General features: G+C 49.8%; 1 protein-coding gene across 6 annotated transcripts in view; it reads right to left on the bottom strand.

Annotated features, from left to right (window-relative positions):
* The window catches only part of GGT1 (gamma-glutamyltransferase 1), a 28,474-nt gene that overhangs the window by 2,341 nt on the left and 1,304 nt on the right, over nt 1-24,829 (bottom strand). For 3 of the 6 annotated variants that reach the window (XM_009571331.2, XM_054082306.1, XM_054082311.1), the window contains exons 1-11: nt 19,088-19,245; nt 8,850-9,011; nt 8,140-8,267; nt 7,818-7,907; nt 6,630-6,822; nt 5,321-5,478; nt 4,313-4,462; nt 3,674-3,810; nt 2,691-2,878; nt 1,763-1,890; nt 801-913 (exon numbers count right to left, since the gene is read on the bottom strand). In XM_009571331.2, coding sequence (XP_009569626.1) covers nt 801-913; nt 1,763-1,890; nt 2,691-2,878; nt 3,674-3,810; nt 4,313-4,462; nt 5,321-5,478; nt 6,630-6,822; nt 7,818-7,907; nt 8,140-8,267; nt 8,850-9,007 — 1,443 coding nt within the window. In that variant the 5' untranslated portion in view covers nt 9,008-9,011; nt 19,088-19,245. Of the gene's footprint in view, nt 1-800; nt 914-1,762; nt 1,891-2,690; nt 2,879-3,673; nt 3,811-4,312; nt 4,463-5,320; nt 5,479-6,629; nt 6,823-7,817; nt 7,908-8,139; nt 8,268-8,849; nt 9,012-19,087; nt 19,246-24,829 lie in introns of those variants that run through there. The other 3 variants (XM_054082307.1, XM_054082310.1, XM_054082308.1) reach the window with 1 other exon arrangement.

Below are 24,829 nucleotides of genomic sequence, written 5' to 3'. Positions count from 1 at the left end.
GATCAGATCCTCACGCTATTGTGGCTGGATTTGTACGGCTATGAGTAAGCCAGTGTTGGCTCAGACACAGCAGTCACCTCGGCAAACACAGCTACAGCTTCCTGCTACTGTGTAACCAGTTTCCTTAAACCTGGGTCATCTGTAAATGCTTACATTGCAGGCTGAAGCCGCTGGCAAGTGAAAATAGCCTCAAGATCAAGGGCTGAGAAAGCTGCTTGTAGCAGTTGTTACAGAGACTTCTTGCCTAAGCCAGAGACAAGATCCAGTGTGGTGCTCTGAGCTCCTGTGCGTCCTGGCACAGCAGACAGCTTTTTCCTGCGGTCACTTTTGGGTTAGCAGGGCGTTCGTGTGCCTGCTGGGCATTTGAGCGGCTGTGGGGGGTTTGAGCAGCTCACAGAGAGCCTGCTTCTCGGAGGGCCTGACACCACGCCGGCCTAGGCTCTTAGTTAACTTTCATGGCTCTGAACAAGATAAAAAGAGTAGTTCATGGAGAGCCAGAAAACAGAAATCAAAGCTAAACTGAAGTCACAACTCTTCCACAAGTAGCAAAAAGGACTTACCAAAGAAGGAGACCTGGAGTCACTGAAGTAAGTAATTTAACAGCAGGCCCTCTGTGGCTCTGGCAGGAGCTGGCACTGCAGGTCTGGCCCTCAGGCCAGGAACAAACCTCCCTTTCAGACCCCAGCCACAGCCACGGTCACATCACAGGTGGAGCCTTGAGCCCCTTACCCCAAACGCCGCCTCTCACCCACCTCGTTTTGCCTCAGCCTTGTCCCCAGTTTGCCCATATCACCACATACCAGTGCTGTTGCTGTAGTTATTTTGGTTCCTCCAGAAGCACCAACCACCATCCTGACCTTTTTCATTTTATCCACCAAGATGGAGGGGCACATTGAGGACATCGGCTGTTTACCTGTTGGGGACAGAGACGCACCACAGGCTTAGCTTCCCACCTGCGGCTTACAGACTGCCAGCTCCTGCTCCATGTCTAAACACAGAGCCCCAGTATCCACCTCCCTCACTCAGCCCTTTGGCGTTCCACTATCCCCTTTACCCATCTCCTCCTTGTTCCTGCAATGCAAAACTTAACCCTGGTCCTTCACGTAGAGGCTGAAGGTGCCTTTTTCCACAGTCCTGTCTGAGCTGGGCTTGTCTGTGATGCAGCTGCCTCTGGTGCACCACAGGACTTCCCTTCCTGCCCTTTCCCTTCTCTGTCCCTCTCCAAAGCGTGGGCTCCAGGAGGGTAGCAGAATCCCAGCCTGCTTCAGCAGGAATGAGATGGGTTTGCAGGAAGAGCGGTGGAGCTGGCAGGGTGCTTGGGTGAGGTACATGAGCTGGATCTACCCAAAGCTACCCTACAGCTCCTAGGGAAGCACAGCGAGAAGGCAGGGCAGTGCCACCTAACACCTTGCAGTCAGCTCCTGCCGCTGCCTCCCTCTTAAAGCAGTTCAAAGAAATCTTTTGCAACCCCAAGCCATTTCATTTGACGTAGACTGAGCTCCCTGGGAAAGGATTTCTGGTTGTTGGAAGGAGGCACGAACAAGGGTTTTTATGCAGATGGCCTCTCCTCCCCCTGGGTGCACTCGGGGCGCCCTCTGTGTTTCTGACAGGGATGTGAGGTGCCTTGCTTCCATCCCTGTCCTCTGCAGAAACCCCAGCTCTGTGCCCGACCGTAGATGTGCTTTGGCCAACCCTACAGATACCACAGTGTTCATTTGCAAGAGACAGCCAAAAACTGAGCCAGGAGGGGATTTATGGGTACCTGGTGCTATGAAGTTTGCTGGAGAAGGAGGGATCCCGAATCCATTGATTATGTAGGGTGAGCTGAAGTCATCCATCTCGTCATTAAATATGATTCCGCTCACATTGGACCGTACATCAGAGCCAAAGCTAGACAAAACAAGTTGGCGCAGAGACATCAAAACCAGAGTGAACCCAGGAAGAGCTTCAGGTGAGTTACTGCAGCGTGAAGCCTGGCATCTGATTGGAGCAGATCTCTGCTCCCTCCTGTTGCAGAGGTCATTCTGTCCCCTCGGGGGAAGGAAGCATTTTCTACCATGAGCACAGAGCTACACAAAGAAGAAAGGCAGCCCAGAGCCCTGCTCCTCTGCAAGGACCCCAAGATGAAACCCAGCACAGCAGCTGAACAAACTGATTGCCCTTCCAGCCGGGCAGCGCTGCACTCCACTCAGAGGCAGCATAGCCCAAAGGCTGGCACGTCTGGGAATCATTGGGGTTTTGTTTACATGGGTCAAGCTGGAGACTTTCTATGGACAAAAAGAACCTTCACCCCCCAGCTCCAGGCCACTTGCAGGGAACAGAGCTCTTCCTGACAGCACTCAAAGCCAAACGCTGCACTTCCAGGCCAGCGGCATTAGCTCAAATTCTTTCCAGATGCCTGAGAAATCGGAGCTGGCAGTGATACCACTGCTTATGAGAAGATCCAGATGCAGTGAATACTTGCTTGGTGGGTGAACCTAACACGAGAGAGGACACAACTCATCCCTGACCCAATCACACGGGCCTTGGTGCTAAGGACTGACCTGCAAGCTCAGGAGAAGCGCCCATCAGCAGTGCTACCCATCGCTACCCCGCTAGAGAGGTGACAGCCAGTGATGTTTTATACCAACCACAGAACCACCACTAGGAAGACGGCAAAGGCCTACAGGAAGTAATGTCTGAGCTCATACTATTGGTTGATGGTGCTGGTGGCGGACACAGCACTGCCATCGTCAGCCACAATGGAGAGGTGGGATGTACCGGCATTATCTCCAGTGTAATATACTGGCTCATAGTAGTCAACGGGGTGGGAGGTGGTGTCTGAGATTTTCCTCCGGAGGCTGTCCGCAAAGAACTCGGACGTCATGTTTCTGATCGCCTGTCAGAGAAATCCAATGCAGTTACTCAGCAGAGTAAGACACGGGCAGTTATGAGGCTGATATCCAATACCGCAGACCACAGAGAGTGGCAAATCCCAGCAGGGGCTTTCCTCCTTCTTGAGAGATGGACTTTTAAGAGTCAGAAGCAGCTGTTACAGTGCCCCCTTGTGCGGGGGTTGATCAGCATCCGTTACGGGACATCTACGGAAAGCTGTCCTCAGCACTGCCGTGAGGCGCAGGCAAGCAGCGTACACTTGCTTCAGTTGGGAGGAGAGGACCAGACCAAGGCAAGCTCTGACCATTGCTCATAAGGTGCAAATTTGTGTCCATCGGGTTGGGCTGGGCTCAGATCCTGCGGCTTTTGGAGAGTCACGGAAGTAAAAGCACACAGTGTGAAACTGGGAAAAGCAGGGTTCCTGCCTCACCCCTTCCCATCCGTTGGTCCATTTACTACAGGCAGGACTGCAGTTAGAGAGCCACAGGGATGCTGGGAATGTCATCTAAGGAATAAGGCTTCAATCACTATAAGACCAGGGAGGGTTAGCCCTAAATATACTCAAACGCTCCTGGTGAATTGAGGATTTTGTTTTTCTTACAGCAGGAAGGTTCATTCATATCCCTCACAGCTCAGCCATGAGACACCCTGGACTTCATGTTCTGATTCAGAGATGTTTCAGTGCCAGGCAAGAGCAGGGGGCACAGAGCATCTCTGACAGAGTTTAGTCACCCAACAACTTTAAGCCATGTTCCAGTCAACCGTGGTGTTGCAGAAAGAAAAGGCTTTTGCCAGGTACCTCTGTGATGTTGACAAATTTAGGATCTCCCAGTAAAGTCCTCTTGGCGTAGGCAAAGCGAAAAGCCTCCACGATGCGGTGGTAAGTGAGACCTTTCTCCTCCATGGTTTTGACGCTGTCAGCAGAGAAATTATATCCTGGCAACAGAAGACAAATAATTGTGAACACAAAGGAAAGCATCTGATTAACGGACTGCTAATAAACCTGTGTTGAGCGGTACAGCTTGAAGCCCAGTCCCTACAGAGGTGCGGTCACTGCACTGCCCTAATCTCTGCATGGAGAACACAGGAGCTCTGGGAGTTGTGAGCACTGTGGGACTCACCAGCAGGACTTGTAGTTGCAGAGATGTTTTCCAAAGAAGCCTCAAGTGAAAGTGAGTTCCCACCTACGCAGGAACCAGGAACTGCCCCAGTCAGGAGCATATTTTTCCTCTCACACCTATATTTTGGGTGGAAAGGCATCATCCCTGAGTTTACAGCACAAGAGGAACGTTCCAGCACCTCTGATCCCTCCTGGGCTCTCAGATTTCTCACCACTGGAGGGCCATAAAGGGAGACCAAGCTCCCAAATCAGAAAAAGCCTTGTCTTTGGAGTTCTCCCAGCTCCGGCCCAAGAGGCACTGCTCGGTGGCACTCTTACCTTTCAGTATGTTGAAAATAAGGGCCAGCACAGGGCCACTTAGGGGGGCACTGGGCGTGTAGAGGGTGAATTCCCCAAGTGTGACCTGGATGGGGTCCTCGATCACCGTTGCGTTGTAGTCCCGCAGGTCCTCCAATGTGACAATGCCCCCTGGAAAAAAAAAAAAAAAAAGCAACTATAGATGTGAGTTTATGGGATCTCTGGTGGGAAGAGGAGGCCATGCTCCATCACCATGCATCACAGCAACGACAGGAGGGAACACAGGCAGATCCAAGAAGTTGCAAGGTATAGAAAGCAAAGACGGGTGCACAGAAGATAAATTTACTCCCTGATGGAACCAGCTGAGGCCGAGACGGCCTAAGCCTGAAGCTGGGCTGACCTATGGCAGCCAAAAATCTGGTGATCCATCTTTTTTACGAAGGACACCAGCAATGTCATTAATAGCCCTGTTTACAGGAGAAGGATGCAGCTTTTGGTTGCAGATGCTTTGTGCTACCCCCAAGCACAATCGTTTGTATGTTCCATTGCCTTTCTTATCAGAAGCGGGAAGACAATAATTACCCATAGCAAATAAACCCAGTAAATGACTTATACGGAGGTTGACTGAAGCGAGCCAGTGCTAGCTAGGAAGGGCAGGGTACTGCCACCATCTAGTGGCATCGAGAGACTAAACAAGCACAGAGTTTACAGGAGCGCCTACGGAATGATTTAGGTTGTAACTTGTTTCTGCATCCACTGAGCTCTATCCAGGAGCGCACAGACTCGCTGGGCTCTGTGGAACAGAAACGCACATTATACACCATCCATTTCTGATAGAGTTTCAAGTGCATCCACTAAAGCGCTAGTGGCCTCTCTTGGGTGTCCCGTTGCCACAGATCTCAGGGCTGCATTCCAGACTGCAGGCTTGCCCTGCTTCCAAGGCTTCTGCACATCACCGGCTCCTCTCTGGACGCTGAGCTGCAGCAGCCAGGTCACTGATGCTGGTTGGACAGATGTCCCATTTCTCACCTGCCTTGTGGATGTCATCGACGATCTGTTTTGCCAGGCTTCCAGTGTAAAAGGCATCTGCTCCTTCACTGGCTATAGTCTCGTATGTCTTGGCTAGTTTTGGCATCTTGATGATATCCCCCTCTTGCAGGATTTTCCCTCCTTTGCAGAATATTTCACTAACAGAGAAAGATTGAGAAGATCAGATCTGAGAGACAAGTTCAGAACTCTGTGTGCCTGCACCAGCTGACACAGTGTTAGTGTTTAAGCTAGAGGCTTCTTGGAGAGAAGAGAAAGTGCCTGAGCCCCAGGGCCCCAGTAGCTTGCACTGGGACATAAAAGTGAACAGTGGTTTCTGACCTGGGATCCCCCATTGCTTGGGATTTGCTCAGTGAAGCCTGCAGGAGCGATGGTCGATCTGTGCCACCAAGGCAGGCCACGCTCCCTGCCTGCCCAAGGGCCAACAACTGCCTCAAGATGCCCAGGAGGGGCCACAGTCCTTGAACTCAGAGCACGGACTACGAAGCTATACGGCTCAAAGCTTCCAGTGAGCCCAGGAGAACGCATTTCAATCCCAGTTTGTCAGAGCACTTTGAGGCAGGCAGTTTCCTCTCTTGCTCCCTCATCATGGATTAGGAATGTGCTGCTGTGGACCTGGCCAGATGGAAGCACAGGAGCTAGGCCTGCACATCCAAATTGGATTGGAAACCGACCGGCAGCTGGCAGAGATTTTAAGGAAAGAGGGAATTAAGCATGGTCTCCAGTAGGCCTGGATGTAGACACCAAGAATTCGACTGTAAGAGGAAGTGGAGGAGCACTTAAACCCCTTCATGTTCACAGTCACTGCCAAAGTGGATGGCCAGGGGCACTGCTTGAGGAAGGTTGACTGCAGAGTAAGAGGTGGCCCAAATTCCCACTGCCTGACAGATGAGATGTTCATGGACGCTCTGCAATTGCCCCAGATGTAGGCGAGATCAGCTCAGCGCACTTGCAGCATGGGGGAGAGCTAGGGACTCAGCTAACACATTGCCATCTGACAGATTTATCCCAGCATGCACTCCAGTTCCATCTTTGCTCAGACAAATGGACTTTACAAGCAGAATTTATCTCCCTTTGAAGGTCAGGAGTGAACATTCCTAAAATCGGCCCTGTGATTTAGCACCCTCAGGTAGCTGGAATAACACCAGCAGGTTCCGTGAGCAGAGTCACTGAGGGGAGGCACGGCCCTCAGACACTCCACGAAACAAACGGGGACTTTTCAGCTAGGATGCAGTTACCTTTCTCTGCACAGCACAGCAGCTGCCTGCAACAGTGACACTGCTCCACCTACCACAGCAAGGGGTTACTTTCGATGGACTCCTCTCTTGATTTGATGGCTGCTGCAAGGCCTTTCCCAACAGGGAATCCATCTCTTGCCAACTTGATGCTGGGCAGAAATAGGTCTTTCCATGCCAGTTTGCCATGACGTTTGTAAGCCAGTTCGTAGCCCCGGATTTCTCCTGGAACTGCGATGGACAGTCCTCCTGGAGCAGATAGGAATGTATTAGCCTTCCACAGCAAGAAAAGAAAGCCATGAGCGGAGTAGGTTAGAGCAGGCTTCTCTGCCAGCCCTGTTGTTAGGCAGGGATTACGTGACCAGCTCAGCCTACACATATAATCTAACAATTATTTTGTCTACGTATTCTTGACTGTTGAAAAACCTCTGTCCTCTTGCTGGTAGCTTGAGTTTTTGGATCAGTTCCCCTCTGTAGGCTCTGTACCAGAGGAAAGCTGCTCGGAATACAGAAGCTATCACAGCTGCTGGCAGATTCCAGTCCTTCAGAGGAGAACACACTGCAGTAAGAGGACACAGACTGTCTACTTTTAAAGCCAAAAATTTCATTGCAGCATTGTAACTGCCACTGCAATAGATTGCTCGCTACCCTGCACAACAATGCTGCAGTTCCCTCCGTCCTGTTTTTACTGGCATCTCCCAGAAGTTCAACACCCTTCTCAACACCTCCTCCAAGCTGCTGCTCCTCCTTGGTTACTGGAGTGACTAGGAAGAGAAGTAGGCAGTACTCCTTTCTATTTTTATTAGAATATACAATCCTGAAAGGAAGTAACTTCTCTGGAGCCCCTGAGCCATGAGTTGAAGCCACCACAAAAGGTATTTAAATAGGACGCTTGAACTGATAGGAACTATTAAGGAGTTGATCCACAAAGATTTATTCAGAGGCAGAAAGGAAAGATGGCAGATACAGAGCAGGTTATACTCAGGACTTGGGATTCACCTGCATTTTCATGAAGTGAAAAGCAGAAAACGCTGAGGTGACTGACTAGTTCAAAGGACATTTTCAGCTCCCTTGTCAGGACACAGTTTACAGATTGAGTTAAAAGTGAAGGACATGTCTAGGTGAAAAATCCTGCAGATATGCAAGAACGCAACCATAAGAAACGTTCTTAATTCAGAGGTGTCAGTAGCAATTAATGTTGGAGCTCTATGGTCCCCCAAAGCAGTGGAACAGCTTTGCCATACCTTTCAGAGAGAGCTGTGTGTTGTTCCCAAACATGTCGTCTGATGCTCCCTTTGGAGCCACCTCTCTTGCATTAATGATTTCCACTTTTCCTTTAACGACAGAGCAAGGAAGATGATGTTTAGCTCCGGTCTCAACATACAGCATCGTGTCTGCTGAAGAAGTCTGACCAGCATGAGCCAGTTTCTTGGCAATTATTTTGAGAACAGCAATTATTTTGAGGCTGTGAGAGTCAGTCTTTTACTTCTACTGGATAAGGTAAATCACTTGTTTTGGATAAACAGCTCTCAAGCCGTTCCTGATGCATACAGCCCTGTCCCTTACCTGTGCTGCTGTAGATGGTAAAGAAGAGGCCCCCACCGATGCCCATGCTGTGAGCATTCATGAGTCCTACACAAAGCAGAGCTGCAATCGCAGCATCCACTGCTGATCCACCTTGCTGAAGGATGTCCCTGCAGCAGAAGAGAAGGCATGACATGGTGACATGTTAGTATCTGAGCTCCCTGAGCAGTGGAGGCATCTCGTCAGAGCAGCTGTGACATTCTCCATTGCCCATTTGTCCCCACCCAATCTATACATTCCTCTGGAGGAGGAAGTTTAGAGTTTCTGCCACCTTAGAGAACACATCCCAGTGGTCCCAGTGCAGCCATTGTTAAGAGACGCATCCAAACTAGCTTGACAACACCGAGATGTGTCAAAGCAGGTTTGGGGACAGGCGTCCCAGACACAGCCATCACACGTGAGAAATCACAACTCTCTGTGCATCCCAAAATCTGCAGTGTTTGCACCTAGAACTAGAGGTTTGTAAAAGGAGCTTGAAAAGCATCTCTTGTTCCCATTGTTCATGTGGGGAATTTTTGCCTGCTCCCTTTGGGCAGCTGCAGTTACATTGGTCAGGCCCTGTAAAAGCCCAGGGAGATTAGAGATCATCTCTACCAGGCAGCTTCTGGCCTTGGGCTGTCGGGGAAACAGCAGCTCTGCCTTGCTCAAGAACTGCCAGCGCTAGCAAGAGTCACAGCACAATTAGCGGGTACCTTCCAATTATTGAGCACTGCCCCGCATCCGTCGCCACGGCTGCCCTCTTGTAAGTGTGTGCTGCCTCGTAGCGCAGCCCGAAGAAGAGCCCCAGGACCAGGACGAGCCCCAGCAGGGCTGTGGTCAGGACTCCGGCCACCACATAGCGCTTCTTCATCTTCCTGGGGGGAGAAACAGGATCATCAGCCTTGCTCCTTCTGGGGCACGTGGAAACGAGGCAGCAGCTGAGCAGGCACAAGAGCAGATTTTTCATCTACCTTCTTTCACATCGACCATTTTCCCCTCCAGACTTGGTAGACGACAGTACGTGGAAAGGCAGTCTGGGAAGGAGTGGCCAGGGCAGGCAGGGGCCCAATTCTGGCCTCGACAGTTACATTGGGGTGATGATGTGTTCTGAAGTGAAGCAGAACAGCAAGAGGGAGCGGACGTTCAAGTCGTCCTGCTATCATTCCCTTTCAGTGGTGATACGACAGCAGAGTGCTCTTTGTGACTTTACACTCTAACGATTTCAGATGGTCAGCAAGCATTTTGGTTACTGCTCTGCCTGGGACAGGGGCTCAGTGTCCGACTGCTTGTGACCAAGTTCCCAAGCAAGCCAGCAATACTAGTCAGAGGCTTTTTACCAGATTCCGCCTCCAACAAAGCGTTGGCAGGCCCTTTGCCTCTTTTGGAACACGATGGAGTCCAGGACTACCTCGTGCCCACACCCTGGAGGCAGACTGGCAGTAGCCAAGATACCTTCAGCTTTCCACAGCATCTGCCATCAGGGACATCGTGGGTAAAGAGCGGATCCACCAACCCATGCTCTGTGCGGGTTGTTCAACAGCCCAAAGCAGAGCAAGCTCCAGCAGCCAGGGCAGCCCTCGGTGGCTGCAGCAGCAGCACGCTCGGGGTTGAGAAGCGCAGCAGAGAGTGCCAGACCAAGCTCACTAGAGGAAATGGGCCAGAGGCCAAAGCAAAGCTTTTCTCAGAGGGAGGAGATTAGCAGCACGACCTCACCCCGACTCCCGTTATTTGAATTAGACACACATTTGCTGTCCGAGCTCTGTATCTGTGGGTCCCAGTCTGAGCACTAAAGATGTCCATCTCCAAGCAAAGCAGCTCAAATCAGGGTGTAAATCAACTGTCTGTGCTGTTCTGTAAACAAATGTCAACTGAGGGCAGCAAAAGGTAAATGGATGAAACCTCTTTCCAGGTTCTAGAACTTGATTTACACTCAACTACTTTTAAAAGAGACCAGTGGTGTTTGCAGAGTGATGCCTGAGCAGGGAAACAGAGAAGCCATTGTGTCCCCAACAATAGCTCACACACAGCCTCAGAGTTTAAAGACAGTTTTGTTTGTTGGCAACGAGAGTTAAGCTTCAGCACTGGCAGTCTTCGCGCTTCACAAGGAATGCCATGGGATCTTTTATCTGCGCCCTGGCTGGGCAGAAGGTACTTTGTTTGTCTGAAGGCTGCTCTGTGCTGGGCTGTCCAGCGAGCCTGGGGTGACTCCAGTTGCAGAGCTGGGGTGTTAACCCCTGGGCTCCTGGCTGGGGCTGCTGCTCTCCATGACGGCTTGCTTTGCTGCCGAGCTCCTGCGAAGATTACTGCCTTGTCAGGCAAGTTAATCGAGAGCAGGAGAGGAGACAGAAAAACCTCCAATTGTACCTATGCTCCCATCTTTCCCCTCCCCTCTGGACTCGGGTGACAGTCGGGAGCATCTCCTAGACGCATAAGAGTTGCCCACTGAGAGCCCAGTTGCCCAGTGGGTGCACAGACCTTGAACAGGACTTTCCAGCCCCGTTCCGGAGCAGCGGATGGAGCCTCCACCTGAGCTGGATCCCCAGCCACCATCTGTGGCTGCTGGCTTCAACCTCCAGACTTGGCCAAACCCAGCTGCGAGGAGCTCAGCCAGCAGCAGCATCTCACAGCGCTGCTTGGAGCAGCAATTGCTCTGCAGGGGCTACAAAGCAAGATGATTATTTCTACTGTTATAAAGGGCCAAGCCATGTAGTTTAAAATGTAGCTTGGCAGTCTGTCTTAATTTATATCAGGAGAGGGGCAGGAGCAGCAAGTAGCAGGGTTACACTCTTATGAGCAACCCTGTTGAACTGCATTCAGATGTGTCACATTTAATTCAAAACCAAATCTTTCACAAAAGAGCCCAGTGCAATAGGTGAGCTCATGTCAGGCAGGGGGCACGGGACCTGAGCCCTCTGCCAGGAGGGCTGCAGGGTGCTGTGGACATGAGGAACCTGCCATGCTCAGGGAACACGCCAGGAGAACTGAAAGCGGAGAACGATGAGATGTGCCAGCCAGAAAAAAGGGGAGGGAGATTTCAGAGGATGACAAAGGAGTCCAGGCATGGTCAGGCACTGCCTTGTTCTTCAATGAAGTAGGGAAGAAAGCATCCACTGATCACACCTAATATGTTAACCACAAACTTTAACCAAATAGGCTTCTGCCTTGAACCCATAATGCAAGCGCAACATCCCTCAGCACACACTCCTCGGAGTCCTTGCCCACCACCCCAGCCCAGCAGCCACCCTTGGTCATTGGCTCAGAGCCACCAGCCCTGCTCTCCCCAGGCAGCATGTGGTACACACCAACAGCCCGGACATCTCAAATCTTGTCACAGGGTGAGGCTGTGCTCTTCTGAAGAGCCTCAAAGTCTAATATATGTCAACAACATTAAATAATTAATATCATCTCTCTCAGTGATAAATTATTGGCTTGTTGCACACTGGGTAAAGGATCCACATTTTGGACGAGGTTTTCGCACACCGAATCAAAAGCTCAGCTTGCCTGTTCCCAATCAGCCACTTCTTCCTTACACAATTTACAGTTCTTGGGTTCTGGTAGGTGAATGTGTGCCATAATCACCCAAAGGCCAGGGGATAAACACCTTACCCAACAAGGATTTTGTAAGATTACAGAGTTGTAACTTCAAACCTGCTTCCTGCCTACCAGGTCAGAGCTCTCCAACTGGGGTCTTTGTGCCTCCCCACGAACAGTCCCAAAGCAGTGGTGGGTGAACTGGCACGGGCTGTACACACCTTCACTCTCGGACAGAACTAGAAGGGCTCGGATACAGTGCTTCTACCCGCTAAAGGGTTTGTGTGCCTAGACAGCAGAAAACTGACCCTGTTAGCGCCACATGCACACCTGCTCCTCTCTGGCTCTGTTAAGAGGGATGTAAACTTCCTAATCAATCTTGAGAGCAGTCCCTAAAGAAAAGGTTCCGTTTCCCTGTGCCTTCTGCCCTGTGCTCACACGCAAAGGTCTGCCCCCTGCAAGCCTCCCTGTGCAGCCTTGCCCTGCAGTTACTGCAATATGACAGGAATGTCAGCCACTGGAGATTCCGATCTACACTTTATGTGCTAAATATCTCATCCCCTCACGCCTTTTACTATGACTTAAGATTAGCTGTCAGCAGGGTGCCTCTGATTAGGACTCTGCTCCTGCTAGACACAGGCAGACAGAATCTCCTACTGGAAACTGGTCTTCATGGTGACCAGTGGGTATCTTTTCCATAACCATTTCCACCTTGCCCACGTGATACCGTCTAGACACTTTAACTAAGTTACTAACAACCATCTCTTGCACCTAAGGAAATAATTCCCGATCCAAGCCTCACACAGGTTTCTGTAGGAAGCGGTGACTTGAATACTGAGGTACCTGGAATTCAAAAGCAGCAGATATTTGAAGTGTGGTCAATTCCAGGTCCCACAACGAGGCAGGAGATGTGTTCTGTATTAAACTGGAACTTCAAACTATGAAGTTCTTATGCTTATCTCTCAAGAGTATTTGTGAATCCGTCCTGTCCTTCTGTAGAGATTTTGATGTACCAATACCCTTTGAATGCCCTTTCTCAGGCAGTGAACCCCTGTCCATGGACCGCATATCCTTGTCACACAAGCACTTATCTTCCCTTCAAAGCGTGACATAGCATTGGATATTTGTGCTGCTCTGCTCACTGATTGACCCATTGAAACTCATTTATGTGTGACTTCACAGAACCAGAGGAACGCTAAGTAATCATCTACCAGGTGAAGAGTCAAGACCCCATGCCTTTTACAATGCGTATTTTAGCAGTGACAGAGGTTGTGTATCACCAGCAGAATCGGTTTCTGTTCTTGAGTTCAGTTACTTCATGGTGCAAATGTGGGTTTTCCCATGCCTCATCACTAGTTCTTAAGTTCTGATTCTGCAACGGAGCAAATATGTGGGCCTCTTGAGTAGAAGTGCTCCAGTCTCCACACAGACCCTCACATCCCTCTTGCCCAACCGTCATCCTTGCTGTTCGAAAAGAGAGTGGGTTATAAGCGTGTCTGTGCCTGACAGCTCAAACCCAGGCACCGTGGCAGACTCAGCTGTGATTACATTCTGTGGGAATGACCTCTCTGCCGAGTGTGAACAGGCACCTAATGCGCTCACATGTCTGCTCCTCAGCAACCGTGGCTACACACTACCTTACGCCGTCATTGCTTTTAGTTGGGATTAATATTCCATCCACAACAAGATGCAATTCCTGTTCTGCCACTCCTGCCCCCCTAGCAGCACCCTCTGGCAGAAAGAACGACAGGGCAGGAAGGTGGTGATGAAGAAACCTGCCCCCCATCACTAAACCTCACTGAGGCTTTTAAGCAACAATCCTACGCGCCTGCTTACGCCAAGTCTTGCAGCACAGTCACGGCTCAAGGGCTGCGGCTCTCCTGCTGCTGGAGCACAGATAAACCCCAGCAAGACCCAGGCTCCAAGTGGTGAGCTGCACCAACTGCCTTTGGATGCTGAGGGCTCAGCTACCAAAGCTTATGCCACTGCTGCTATCCAGGGCGTGCTGGAAACTTCACTCACCTTTCAACACAAGAGCTGGCTGCTCACCCAGAACACAGCACAAGCAAATCCCAGCTCACCCAAAATGTGGGCACAGCACAGATTCAAACCCACAGGTCTTAAGCCTGCTTCTCAGCCAGCAGCCTGCCCTACACACATGGGATGATGTGAAGACTGGGCGCCAGTCAGCAGTGCTAGATGCTGTCCATGGACCTGCCAGGATCAGTCAGATGATCAATGGCTCAGTTGCAAAGCTGTTCAGTCCCTGTGCCCCACTCCAGCCTTTGATATGCTGGATCTCTCCAAACTTCAGAAGGTGGTAGCCGTACTGCAACAACTCGTTAACAGAGTTTAGCCTAGTTCCAAGAGTAAAAGTTCTGGGGAATGTGAACCATAATTCCTCTGCTCCAAACTACATCTCCCTTCCTGTAATAGCAACAAAATGGATTCCGTTTAACATCTACATTTGGCAGAACCAATGTTATGAAACATGAGCATTCCAGCCTTTAGGTATTTGGAAGACGTACTAAAGCCCTTCCAAAGAGGACTTTCAAACACTTCTTTCAAGACATTGCCTCGAGAGGGCAGGTCTCTTCGGTTATATTGCTGTCATCCAAGATACCCTGAGCCAAAATGGGAGCTTTCTAGGAAGTAGATGCAGGCACAGGAGATATTATTCAGGCTCAGAGGGATTTGATGATCTGTTGTTTCTCCTGGCCGGCCTAAAGCACATATTTTGAGTCCGGGCCACAGTCAGTCAGTAACACATACTGCTCCTGCTCTATCTAACTTATTGGTGTGGGACTCAACATGCTCCACAGAAAAGGCTGTGGCAGGAATTGTTCCAAACCAGCTATCATCTGGAAAAGCAGTGTGGGAAGATAGATGCTCTCTGCCCCAAATGAGCAGTCTGTCACACCTTTAATATTAAATGATGAATATTTTATAGGGGAATTTAAGATGCAATCTACAAAACCCAATGCTTTTCTCAATTTACTAACCCCCCCAATTATAATGGTACCAGGGTTTATGCTTAATAGCAACTTTAGAACTATAAAACTATGGCCCTGAAGTAGGTCTACATCAGAAGAGAGTCTTCCTGTCACCACATAATTATCCAAATACTGCTCTTCGCTCCCACTGCTGAAAGATGAGTTTTATAACAGTGAGCCACCAAAACTAACCAAATTCCTATGTCCTTCTTCAAGGGCAAAGCACTCTTATCTGCGGCTTGCTCTTACCAGCACAGAGCTGGAACAAATTGGATGCTCCTCAGCAAGTTACTCTTTCACTTACACACATGTAGAGTTGAGGATGGGGTCAGTCACGAAACCCGAAGTTAGTGTTCCTGATTTGGATCAGCCAATAGCTGGCTCTGCACAACTGCCTCACATCAGCTGTACATAGTTGACCGTATCAAAGACTATCTCTGTCTAGGAGTTAATCTAAGAGATTGTCTTGGGATAGCTCAGCCTGGCACGTTTCAAGCAGCAAAGCCATCCCTCAAACAGAAACATCACGGTTAATGCAGGTGCATTGCTGTCTTGTTAATTGCAACATCTCAAACCATTACCAATTAGAGAAAAGTACCTCCTGCAGGGCTGGCCACTTCTTTCCGTTTGTGATGTTCACGACGCGGTCACCTTCAACATCCAAGCTAGCATGCACTATCGCATTGAAACATGAGGAAAGAGCAAAGCCTCTGTGTGTTCCTTCTTCTAGAGGAGAGCATTTGTCAGCACGTGAAGCGATGCCCTCCCAGCTCTGTTATAGAACCTGAGATGCTGAAAGGCATCATGTGACCCACAAGCACTTCTGGGTAGTTTTTCTCTTCCTTCTTCCCCCACCCCTATTGATTTTTTCCACAGGAATTTCATGAAGCAACATTTCAAAAACTCCGGTCACGCAACCACATCTCCTGTCCAGACTCCTCCTTTTTATGCCAGAACTTGCAATCCAAGGTCTCCATTTCCTGATGTTTCCACTAATGCATTGTTAGAACAGAAGCTGTTACAAGACGTCCTCATGCTGTGGGTTAGCTTTTATCTGACACTTTCCTTTCTAACAGAGTGATATTGCAATTCAATACACCTGCACATAAGCACTGAACATTATCTTCAGCGCCCAGAAAATACAAAGATGCTAAGAAACACTAAGAGGCTTCTTCCCACGAGATAACAGTTTCCTTGCCACCCCCTTGCTCCACTCTTCCACATTTAGGGCAGCCAGGGGAAGATACGTACCAGCTGCACGGGTAGCGAGCAGCGCTCATTTAAGCTAAACGCCACATAGAAACCCTGATGGATGAGAGAGATCACAGCTGAAAAAACCCTGGGGAACTCTCAAGAGAAAATGCACTTCATGTGCTATCAGTTTGTCAAGTCTGGTTTCCTGCAACCATCCATGGGTGCGCGCTCCTCCCTGGAGCAAAGGCCAGAGAAATTAAAGATAGCTGGTAAACAAGGAGGTTTGTTAATCCTTTCTTGCCAGCCACACAGCAATATGTTTAGTGCGGGTTTTGTTCTCCCTGCAGGCAGCTGAAGTAGCGGTGCCAGACCAGTGCCACGGGGGGCGGCTGCCGAGGCTCTGGCATGGCTGGAGGCATTCTCCATTGCTGTGCGGGAGGATGCAAGATTTGCCTTTGAGAAAGGCCACTGGGATGCATTTAGAGGGGAAAGTTTTGATAAAACCTTTTGAGGCTGTACTTTTCAGACATCAAGGACTCATGCCGCTGGCATGCTAATAGAATTGTTATGATCCCAAAGGAATCGGATTCTTGTAAAGTGATTATAACCCTAATGACATTCCAGGTGTAGGAGAGAGAAATCTCAAGGAGATGATGATGAGGCAGTGGTGTCAGATATGCGGATCAGGGAGCTGTACTGACACGTAGATTGTATAGCTTAGGTTACAAAGAAGGTCAGCACAAAATGCTCTTTCCTGAGCTCTCCTTGGAAGGACTTTTCTACACTGTGTGTCACCTTGTTCTGCCAGCCAGAGAGGATTCATGCATGGAAGAAGAAACAGCTCACTCGTGGTGTTCTGATTTGTAAGACCACTTTCTTGAGCTTGATAATAAGGGATGGTAACGCTTTTTCCTATTTTCTGTTCCAGTTGCTTTCTCTAATAACTCAGAATGCCAAAGTGAGCATAATTACAGTAACAAGGACCAACTCATGAAACCTTATCTCATTTCAAGTCCTACCTGATGATAAATGCAAACCTTCCACCCCTCCCTCCCAGAAAAGGGTGACTACTGTTCAAGGTTAGTCTTCTTTTATCACTCTGCCTCAATTTATCATCTTTCTGCTATCTACACTCAGTTTTTACTTATAAATTTTATGGCAAGCTCCACAGTTTCCAAAACCTGCACCAATTTAACATATATCTATTTATCAGCTTTGGGAAGCCCTTGCATTGCAGCAAAACCTTTCTGCCAGGCCACCAAAGGGGAGCAGTTAACAGACCCGCCTTCCTGCAGCAGCACCAAGGCTTTCCTCGGTTTAGACTGCCTGCTGCAGGTGGACCACGTCCACTGAAGCTCCCTTCCAGAAAGTTTTATTTAATATTGTTGCCATAGCAGGTGACAATTTATTTTATAGACTGTAAAACATCTGGTCAAGGGAAGAAAAAACCCTAAAAACCTTGATTCCAAAACAATCCATGGTCTAGGGCTGCATTCACTGAAGAGGTTTCCACCTCCTCAGCACAACTTGGAAAAGAGTTCAGTTTCCAGCTGAAAAAAATTGTAGCTACTTGCTTAAATCCACCTGACTGCGCTAAATCAAGACTCTACAGATAGAAGAGTGTCTTAACTGCCACGGTCTGGATAACTTTGCCTCTCCTAGAGTAGCCATGGTCCAACTCCTACTCCTTGTGGACAGCTGGATCACGAAATGCAGCCCAGGACTGGGACCGTGTGCCAGAATAGAGAGAAGAGCCCTGGTCCTGGAAAGTGTGCGTTAGAAGGGCTTCAGCCCAAACAGAACAGCTCTACAGGGACCAAGTGGATTTTCAGTGGGGGATGTTGTGCCTCTCTCACTAGAGAGGCAACCAGAGCTATTGGATTCTCCTTTTGTAATCGGCATGAGATGAGACACCACAGCATAAGAAACAGCCAAGAGCAGGGCAAGTTTTCGTTTTCCAAGCATGCATAGGAGGTGGCCATTCTTTTTGTTCTGGTAAGGAGCACATAGTCTCCTGGGGACTGTTTTGGTCCTTCATATGTCTAAATATTCATTTTTCTGGGTAGAATCTGTTCCTTCTCACACAAATGCGGTTGCCCTTGATAATTCTTTGCAAGGAAATTTCAGCTGCAAAGAACTAAGTGTGGCTGCTTGGTTTGTTTCAGGACATTTCTCTCTGCTTCACAGGCCAGCTTCCCCATACCCGACCAATCCCCTGATCTGTGCTCTGCCGAGTCATCTTTCTGCTCTGCATCAGGAACTCTGTCGTCTTCCACAGTGTTGCCTTTCCACACCGAGCATCATCCCATTGTTCCTGCAGCTTATCAGGCTCTGCACTGGCCTCCTCACCATCCACCTTGCTGCCAGGCACGAAACCTGCCAGTGTTTGATCCCCCCATCCCAACAGGATCTGCATTTTCCAGCTTACCATTTAGAAGCACAGAAGGATGTGGAAAGAAGAGGTACGCAAGATCTACGGGTTTCAGCCCACTCCTTTGACTCAGCTTTCTCTGAAGACTACTTGCCAGCAGGACATTGGCTTTAGTAAGAATTCCTCATGTGTTTGTACAGCTCTGATCTCTCTAGTAATTTGGGGAATATTTCTTCTTATCAGTGTGCCACATCACTCATACTACAGACAAAACCACAGTCAAATTGTGACTCAGTCTTATGACCTTGCACAGCAACCTTCCACAAACCTTTTCAACCCAATAAGGAGAAGATTAACATCAGGTTGGGTGGTAGTGAGGGTACTTTCAAGGGCTGGATGGACCATGCAGAGGTGAAATATCTCTCCCGGTGACCTCATTGAGATAACAGGTCGCTACACTCCCAGGTCCTTTCTCTTACCTCAGCCTCTCAGAACACACAATTCCTCTTGAAACCACCAGCTGATGCGCTACTGACCCTGCCAAGCCACTGCGTTCAGTTACTTGGGGTGAATCAGCAGCTCTTCAGACCGCCTGGACAGAGACCCTGTTGCCTCCTGACCCAACTGTCTTCAGCTGAGAGAATCCAAAGTCAACAAAGGTGATCAAGATCTGGCAATCCCTATAAACACTTGCTCTTCAAACCTGAGCCTGAAGGCTTGTGAAACAAAGGCATACTTTAATAAAGTATGATTAAAGAGTTGGAAAGGTACATAATAAAGGGAAACAAACAACTCCTCTACTTCACACCCCAACCCAAACAAAATACAGAGATAATAAGATAAAATCATTATGTTTACTCACTACTTTAAAAGCTCTCTTCTTCCTGGGTGCTGCTCACTTTCTGCTAGTGACACCAAAAGAAAGAGCTTCTGCCTTGCTCTATTGCCCCTTCAAGGGTTTCAGGCACAGGGATTTCAAAAGCACAATCCTCACACTGAGCAGAGTGGCAGCAAGACTTTATATCTGGGAGTGGTCAGAACTCCAGGGTGATGTAACGAAGACGTATCTTTGAGCAGTGAAGGCATGCCACCCTCCCCCTCCCCGTCCCCAGAGAACTGCTGGCTCACGGGGCGCGCGAAGAACACAGTGGTCAAGAACTTTCCGTGTTGTACTTTCTCACAGTGAAGGGAACGGCACAGAGGGTGGAGAGCAAGGAATGATCAGATGTGAATGGAGACAATACTTTGATGTTGGGTGGTCCCAGGAGTGAATCTGTACTGGCAGAGTTGTTTCTTTCCTTTTCTTCATGCATCAGATAATGCTCTGCCAGCTTCTGGGTTTGCCTGTGGCACGAGCCCTGACAGCAAGGACACCCTTTGCATTACAAAGTTGTTGTCCCCATCTCCACCCTGGTGGGGAAAAACCCATTCCTGCAGTCTTCAAAGCAAGCCGCCTCTGGAGCACTGCCCAGCTCCATGGCCAGAGGGGTTGGGAGATCTGTGGAGAAGGAGCATGCATCCCATAAAAGGTGGTGTCCTGGACACTGACCTGGGAAGCTCTTAAGAGACACATCCTGCCCTTCTCCATAAGAGGAAGTCTTTTAGCCTGTGAATGGAGAGGAAATCTCTCAAGGATGTACTGTTGCTCTCCAAAGAGAAAAGAATTCATTTTCAACTTCCTTCAGTACAGTTTTGTTGATCTTGCACTTAAGAGCTTGTTTGACCATGAAAAGCCATTAGGACATGGTTTGACTAATTCAGAGCTTGTAAATTATTGGCCAGGTATCTCTGGAACAGCTATAGAGGAGATGCCAAGTCTAACAGAAAATGTGAGTATCTCCTCAGCTGAGGCAAGTGAGAAAGGCAGGTGCCATCTCAGGCTTTCACAAAGTGGCATTCACAGAGTTCTATTGCCTACCATCAACAGTACCAAGGCCTGCAGGATCATGCAACAGCACCCAAACAAATGCCACCAGCTCACAGAATTAAAATCCCACACCGCCAGGAACCTCCACAGCCAGTTCTTAGGTTTGGGTGGGGAAGGGAGATGAGGGAATGACTCTTCCAGACAGGGCTGCTTGTGCAATGCATAGTGAACTAGACTGGAGAACCTTCTGATGTTTTCCCCTTTCCAGGTTATTTTCCAGACAGAGTTCTCCCTGCCCTCTTCACGGAGTGCTGTGCCAGCCTAGGAGCTATTTAATGCACTGCAAGGAGCATTCCTGCACCCAAATCATGCTCCGAATTCATTTACCCTAAGGAATGGGCCTGCTTCAATAGCATCAAGGGACTCAAAAGCAGGTACATGAGTTAGCTCTCCTTCTGACTGCTAGGAAGGCTGCACAAGAGGTTCTTTTAGTCCTAGGACAAATAATCTCTCTCTTAGATGTGCAAGATTTGCTCACTGTATTTGCACTCCCCTGCATAAACTACTCAGTAACCACTCCCTCTTGTTCTGCTGCTTCAGAGGGGCCTGGCTTTGGAGCTGCTGGGCTCAAACCACAAATTAACATGGAGTTGTTCCAATATCCTTATCAGAAATCTGCACCCCTGGCAGATGCTCTTCAGCACAAGCAGGAAGGCTCAGAGCCGTCCATCCCAAGGGAAGCTCCCCTATTGCCCACGGTGTAGCAGGGCTTTCTTTCACAGGATAGTTTGGAGGCAGCCTGGGCACTCTGGATGGGTGGCAGAGCGAGCTCTAACCAAGGTGCAAGCACAAGAAGGAAGAACAGAGTCACAATACATCCCTTCCCTGATTTCTCCACCGATACTCATGGCAAGAGAGGGAGAGGCAGAGGAGACCGTGCAAAGCTGCCTACCCAACAGCCTCCAGCGCTCACCGCACCTACAGGAACATCCCCAAGCTCCATCATCTCTCCAGATTGCAGCTAAATTCCTATCATTGTCACAACAAAAATCTTTACCACTAAACAGCATTTTTAAGCTACTTGCAGGGCCAGGAAGCCTTACAGGCCGATGTGACAAAATCCCCACAGGGCAATAGACAATCTTGCCGAGGGCTACAGAGCAGGTCAGTGCCTGGGCTGGGGTAAGGAATCTTCCCCCAGGCTCCTCTAAGCGCATTGCTAGACAGCCCCGCTCTGCTCTGTCCTACATTCAATGTACACAGTGGATCCAGGCACAGTCGGAAGTGACAAGTGCAGAGGCTGACGATGATCGCGGTGCCTGGAGATCTGTGGGCTGGTGTTTTTGCTGCTGTTCTTGTTTCTCCCTTCCTGTAAAAAGGGCATGAATAAAACATGAAGGCAGCTCTGTCTCCTTGTGAAAAGTGACAGCAGATCAGATTGTGGCAGAGGAGCTTGGGAGAAGTTCGAAGTGTTTGTCACGTAACAGCAAACTCAGGTGACTGGAGAAAGTTGTTGGGTCACTAATTGCTGTTAAAGTCCAACCAGAGCTGTGGGCCCTACACCCAGAGAATCAGGACCTCTCCCAGGAGGAGCCAAGGTTCACCACGCAGACCCACACATCTTCTGTCTGTTCTGTTTAAGAACCACTGGGACTCAGAGACGTGAGGCTCCGATTTATTCCTGGACATGAACAGACACTGACCAGATGCTCAGCTCCACAGCAATCTGTGCGTGCAGCCCACTCAGCCTTCACCTCAGAAGAGCTGTGCTTCTCAGGAAGCCTTGAACTTCTTGTCTCTTGCAGCAGTTCTTGCTGCAGTATCAGCCCTGCTGCTCTTGGAACAACAAAAGAAACTCTCAGCATAAAATCCAGCACACCCTGGTAAGCCAGAACCAGTCCTGGGTTACCTCAGCATGCCAAGTTTTCAACCAGATCCTTAGCAGCTCCTGCCCCAGGGCAGGGTCAGGGCCATAACCTGTCTGAGAGGAACAGGGCAAAGGAGCAGAGCAGCCATCTCCACATCTGCTGGCCCCAGATCTGGCTGGTCCTGCTTCCACCACTGCGCACTGTGAGGCTGCTTGGATGATGTGGCAGTGGGGACCCACCTGTCTCTGAAGGCACTGAAGGAGCAAAGAGCCACTGGTGGCTGTTCAGGTGCTGCTTGGGAACTATTTTCACTGGGTCACCGAGGCAGCTTTAAACAAAGTGTTTGTTTCCACTGCCGTTGGGAATCACAGATCTCATTACCACATTTCAGCCTCGTTTCTGGTGAAGGCTTTGTTCGTGGTGCCGGGGCTGCGATCAGGTGGCAGGGTGGGCAGCAGGCCAGCCACACCTGCACAGCTCAGCACAAAGGGGTTGGAGGAGCACACTGTTTTGAACTGTCCTGTATCAACCCAGGACCCCAACCACTGCTCCCCGGCAGGGAGAAACCGTGACAGACGGGAAATCCCAGACATTTCACTGGCTCTGCACTCTCAAAGGTCATGGAGTCTCCCACAGGTCCTGCGTTAAGAGAGCCTCCATTATGAAGCATAAATGAACATCTGCAGGGGCAAGTGGCCTCCCTGGGGAAAGTCCCTCACATTCCCCTGCAGGCAGAGGCCAAGGGGTTCCCACAGGCAGGGGTGATATTCCCACTCTCCTCCCTCGACCAGATGGTGGGCACACATCCTCGACTTCAGCCCTCTGATGTCTGGGGAGAGGGGATACCCATTTTCTAGTAGCCACTGTGCCCGTTTCCCACTGTGCCTCTGCACAGCTGCCCCACAGCACCAGGGAAGGGGGGCGATTTGTGGCTGAGGTCAGCCTGGTGCGTAACAGGGTTTGAGGACAACTTCATCCTGGGGACTCGATGGGGCTGCTGCTCCACAACAGCTCCCATGGCCAGAAATCAGCTTGGAATCCCAGCGGGGCAGGGCAGACTGGGCAGAGACCACAAGATAAAAGAAATTACTTTTTTAAGAGAGCAGGAAGGAGCAGGGGAGAGAGGCAGTGTCCAGGACTCGGTCCAGCCATCCAGATCCGAGGCTACCAGCAACGCTGGCTGCTCTTGAAAGGGCTTCCTGCCCCCCAGCTGCCCTCCACCACAGCAATCCCACCAGCCTGAGCTAATTTGGGCTGGTGGGGAGAGCACAGAGACACAATGGTGACAGGAATGAGAAGCAATGGGGATGATGACACCCAGGAGACTCAACCTTATCAAGGAATGTCATATCAAAAGGGACCAGGAAGAGCCTTTTGTAAAACCCACAATTGAGCCAAATCCTGCAGTTTTTACATGTTGGTCCCTCAGGAGCCCCATCATGAAGACCAAAAGGACCCCTGTGCCAGGTCAGGCCATGTAGCAGACACACTGCACGTACAGCAGTAACGCACCACGGCACCATCACTGTTTCCCTTCTGTGCGTGCTTTTTAATTATGTTTTTTGTTTGCAAAGCATCTCTTATAGAAAAGAGAAATTGCATTACTCTCAGCTTATTAACGTCACACTCAGAGTTTCTCAACTGCTAATTAAAGCCAGGCAGCAGTGTCACTGTAATTAAAGCTGGGACACACGTTTGAGGAGCTGGGAGCCCAGCTGCCACACAACCCCTTCCCTGCACCGCTCCAACCAGCCATGAGCTCAGCCCTGCCCGAGCCTCAGCCCCCCACGATATCCCGGCACAGCCTCAGTGCCACGAGGCAGCATCCTGCGTGGAAAGCCAAGCACCTTCTCAGCACAGAGGAACAAGTGCCCTGCACCAAACCTCCCCAGGTTACAGCCAGGCACCAGCAGTGACTCTGCTGCAGGGGCTGGTTGAAGGGAAACATGGAGCCTTGGGGTCACAGGGCTGGGGAGGTCACTCCTGTTTCTGCTGCTAAATGACTGCACTAAATCCCATTGCCTGTCTGAGCCTCCATTTCCTTGCACGTAAAACAGAGATCTTGGGCTTCCCTGTCAGCTAAGGGGCTCTCAGGACAAACCGCAGCAAGGACTCTTGCCAGCTCCCCTCTCACACAGACACTTTAAAGCCTGTGCAGCCTATGGCACACCAAGAGAGTTGGGAGTGAATTACACAAGGAAGAACATAAAGCCTAGAGATTATGAATCCAAAAAAAAAGTGAGAAATGGCAGTAAAGGTGCCTACAGACCTGTAAGAAGCCAAGAGTTCACTGAAGAACCAACCCTCCCTCTGTCCTGCTCACACAGTTCTCCTAGGAGTGGCTGCGGGTGTGCAAATGCAAAACACCTGCCCCGAGTCTGGGCCCCTTAGAAACAGCTCCCCGAGCACAGCTGGGACCAGTTAAGCATCAGGCAAGCAGGACCTTGACTCCAGCACTGGCCTCTCCCTGCCAGGGAGATGCTTCGGAGAACACCACCTCCAGGAAGATGGAGTGCTCATTAAGGAAAGCAGATAAACAATGCATCTGTTTCAAGATGAGTTTCCTTCCCACTGAAATCTTCCTGGTTTCAGTGCTCAGCAGGATGCAAACACATCCTTAAATGACTTTCTGGAGCCCCAGTTTCAAAGATCTGTCTCTTCAAAAGCTACAACGTGCCAAGATCAATCGCAGCCCCAGGAGAGCCCTGAGCATACCAGCTCCAAAGCCACTGAGCCATCACCACAGCAGCTACTTATCGGATGCTGAGGGGCAATTCTGCCCTTTTAGATTTCAAAAGGCTGTTCAGACTTCCTAAGCAATTGGGCTGACTTAAATACCAAGAGAAAAAAATAAACGAGGAGGAAAACT

The sequence above is a fragment of the Cuculus canorus genome, chromosome 17, assembly GCF_017976375.1.
Source record: "Cuculus canorus isolate bCucCan1 chromosome 17, bCucCan1.pri, whole genome shotgun sequence".
Taxonomy (NCBI): Eukaryota; Metazoa; Chordata; class Aves; order Cuculiformes; family Cuculidae; genus Cuculus; species Cuculus canorus.
Note: the sequence above shows the minus strand (reverse complement) of the source record. Positions and strands in the feature narration are given on the sequence as shown.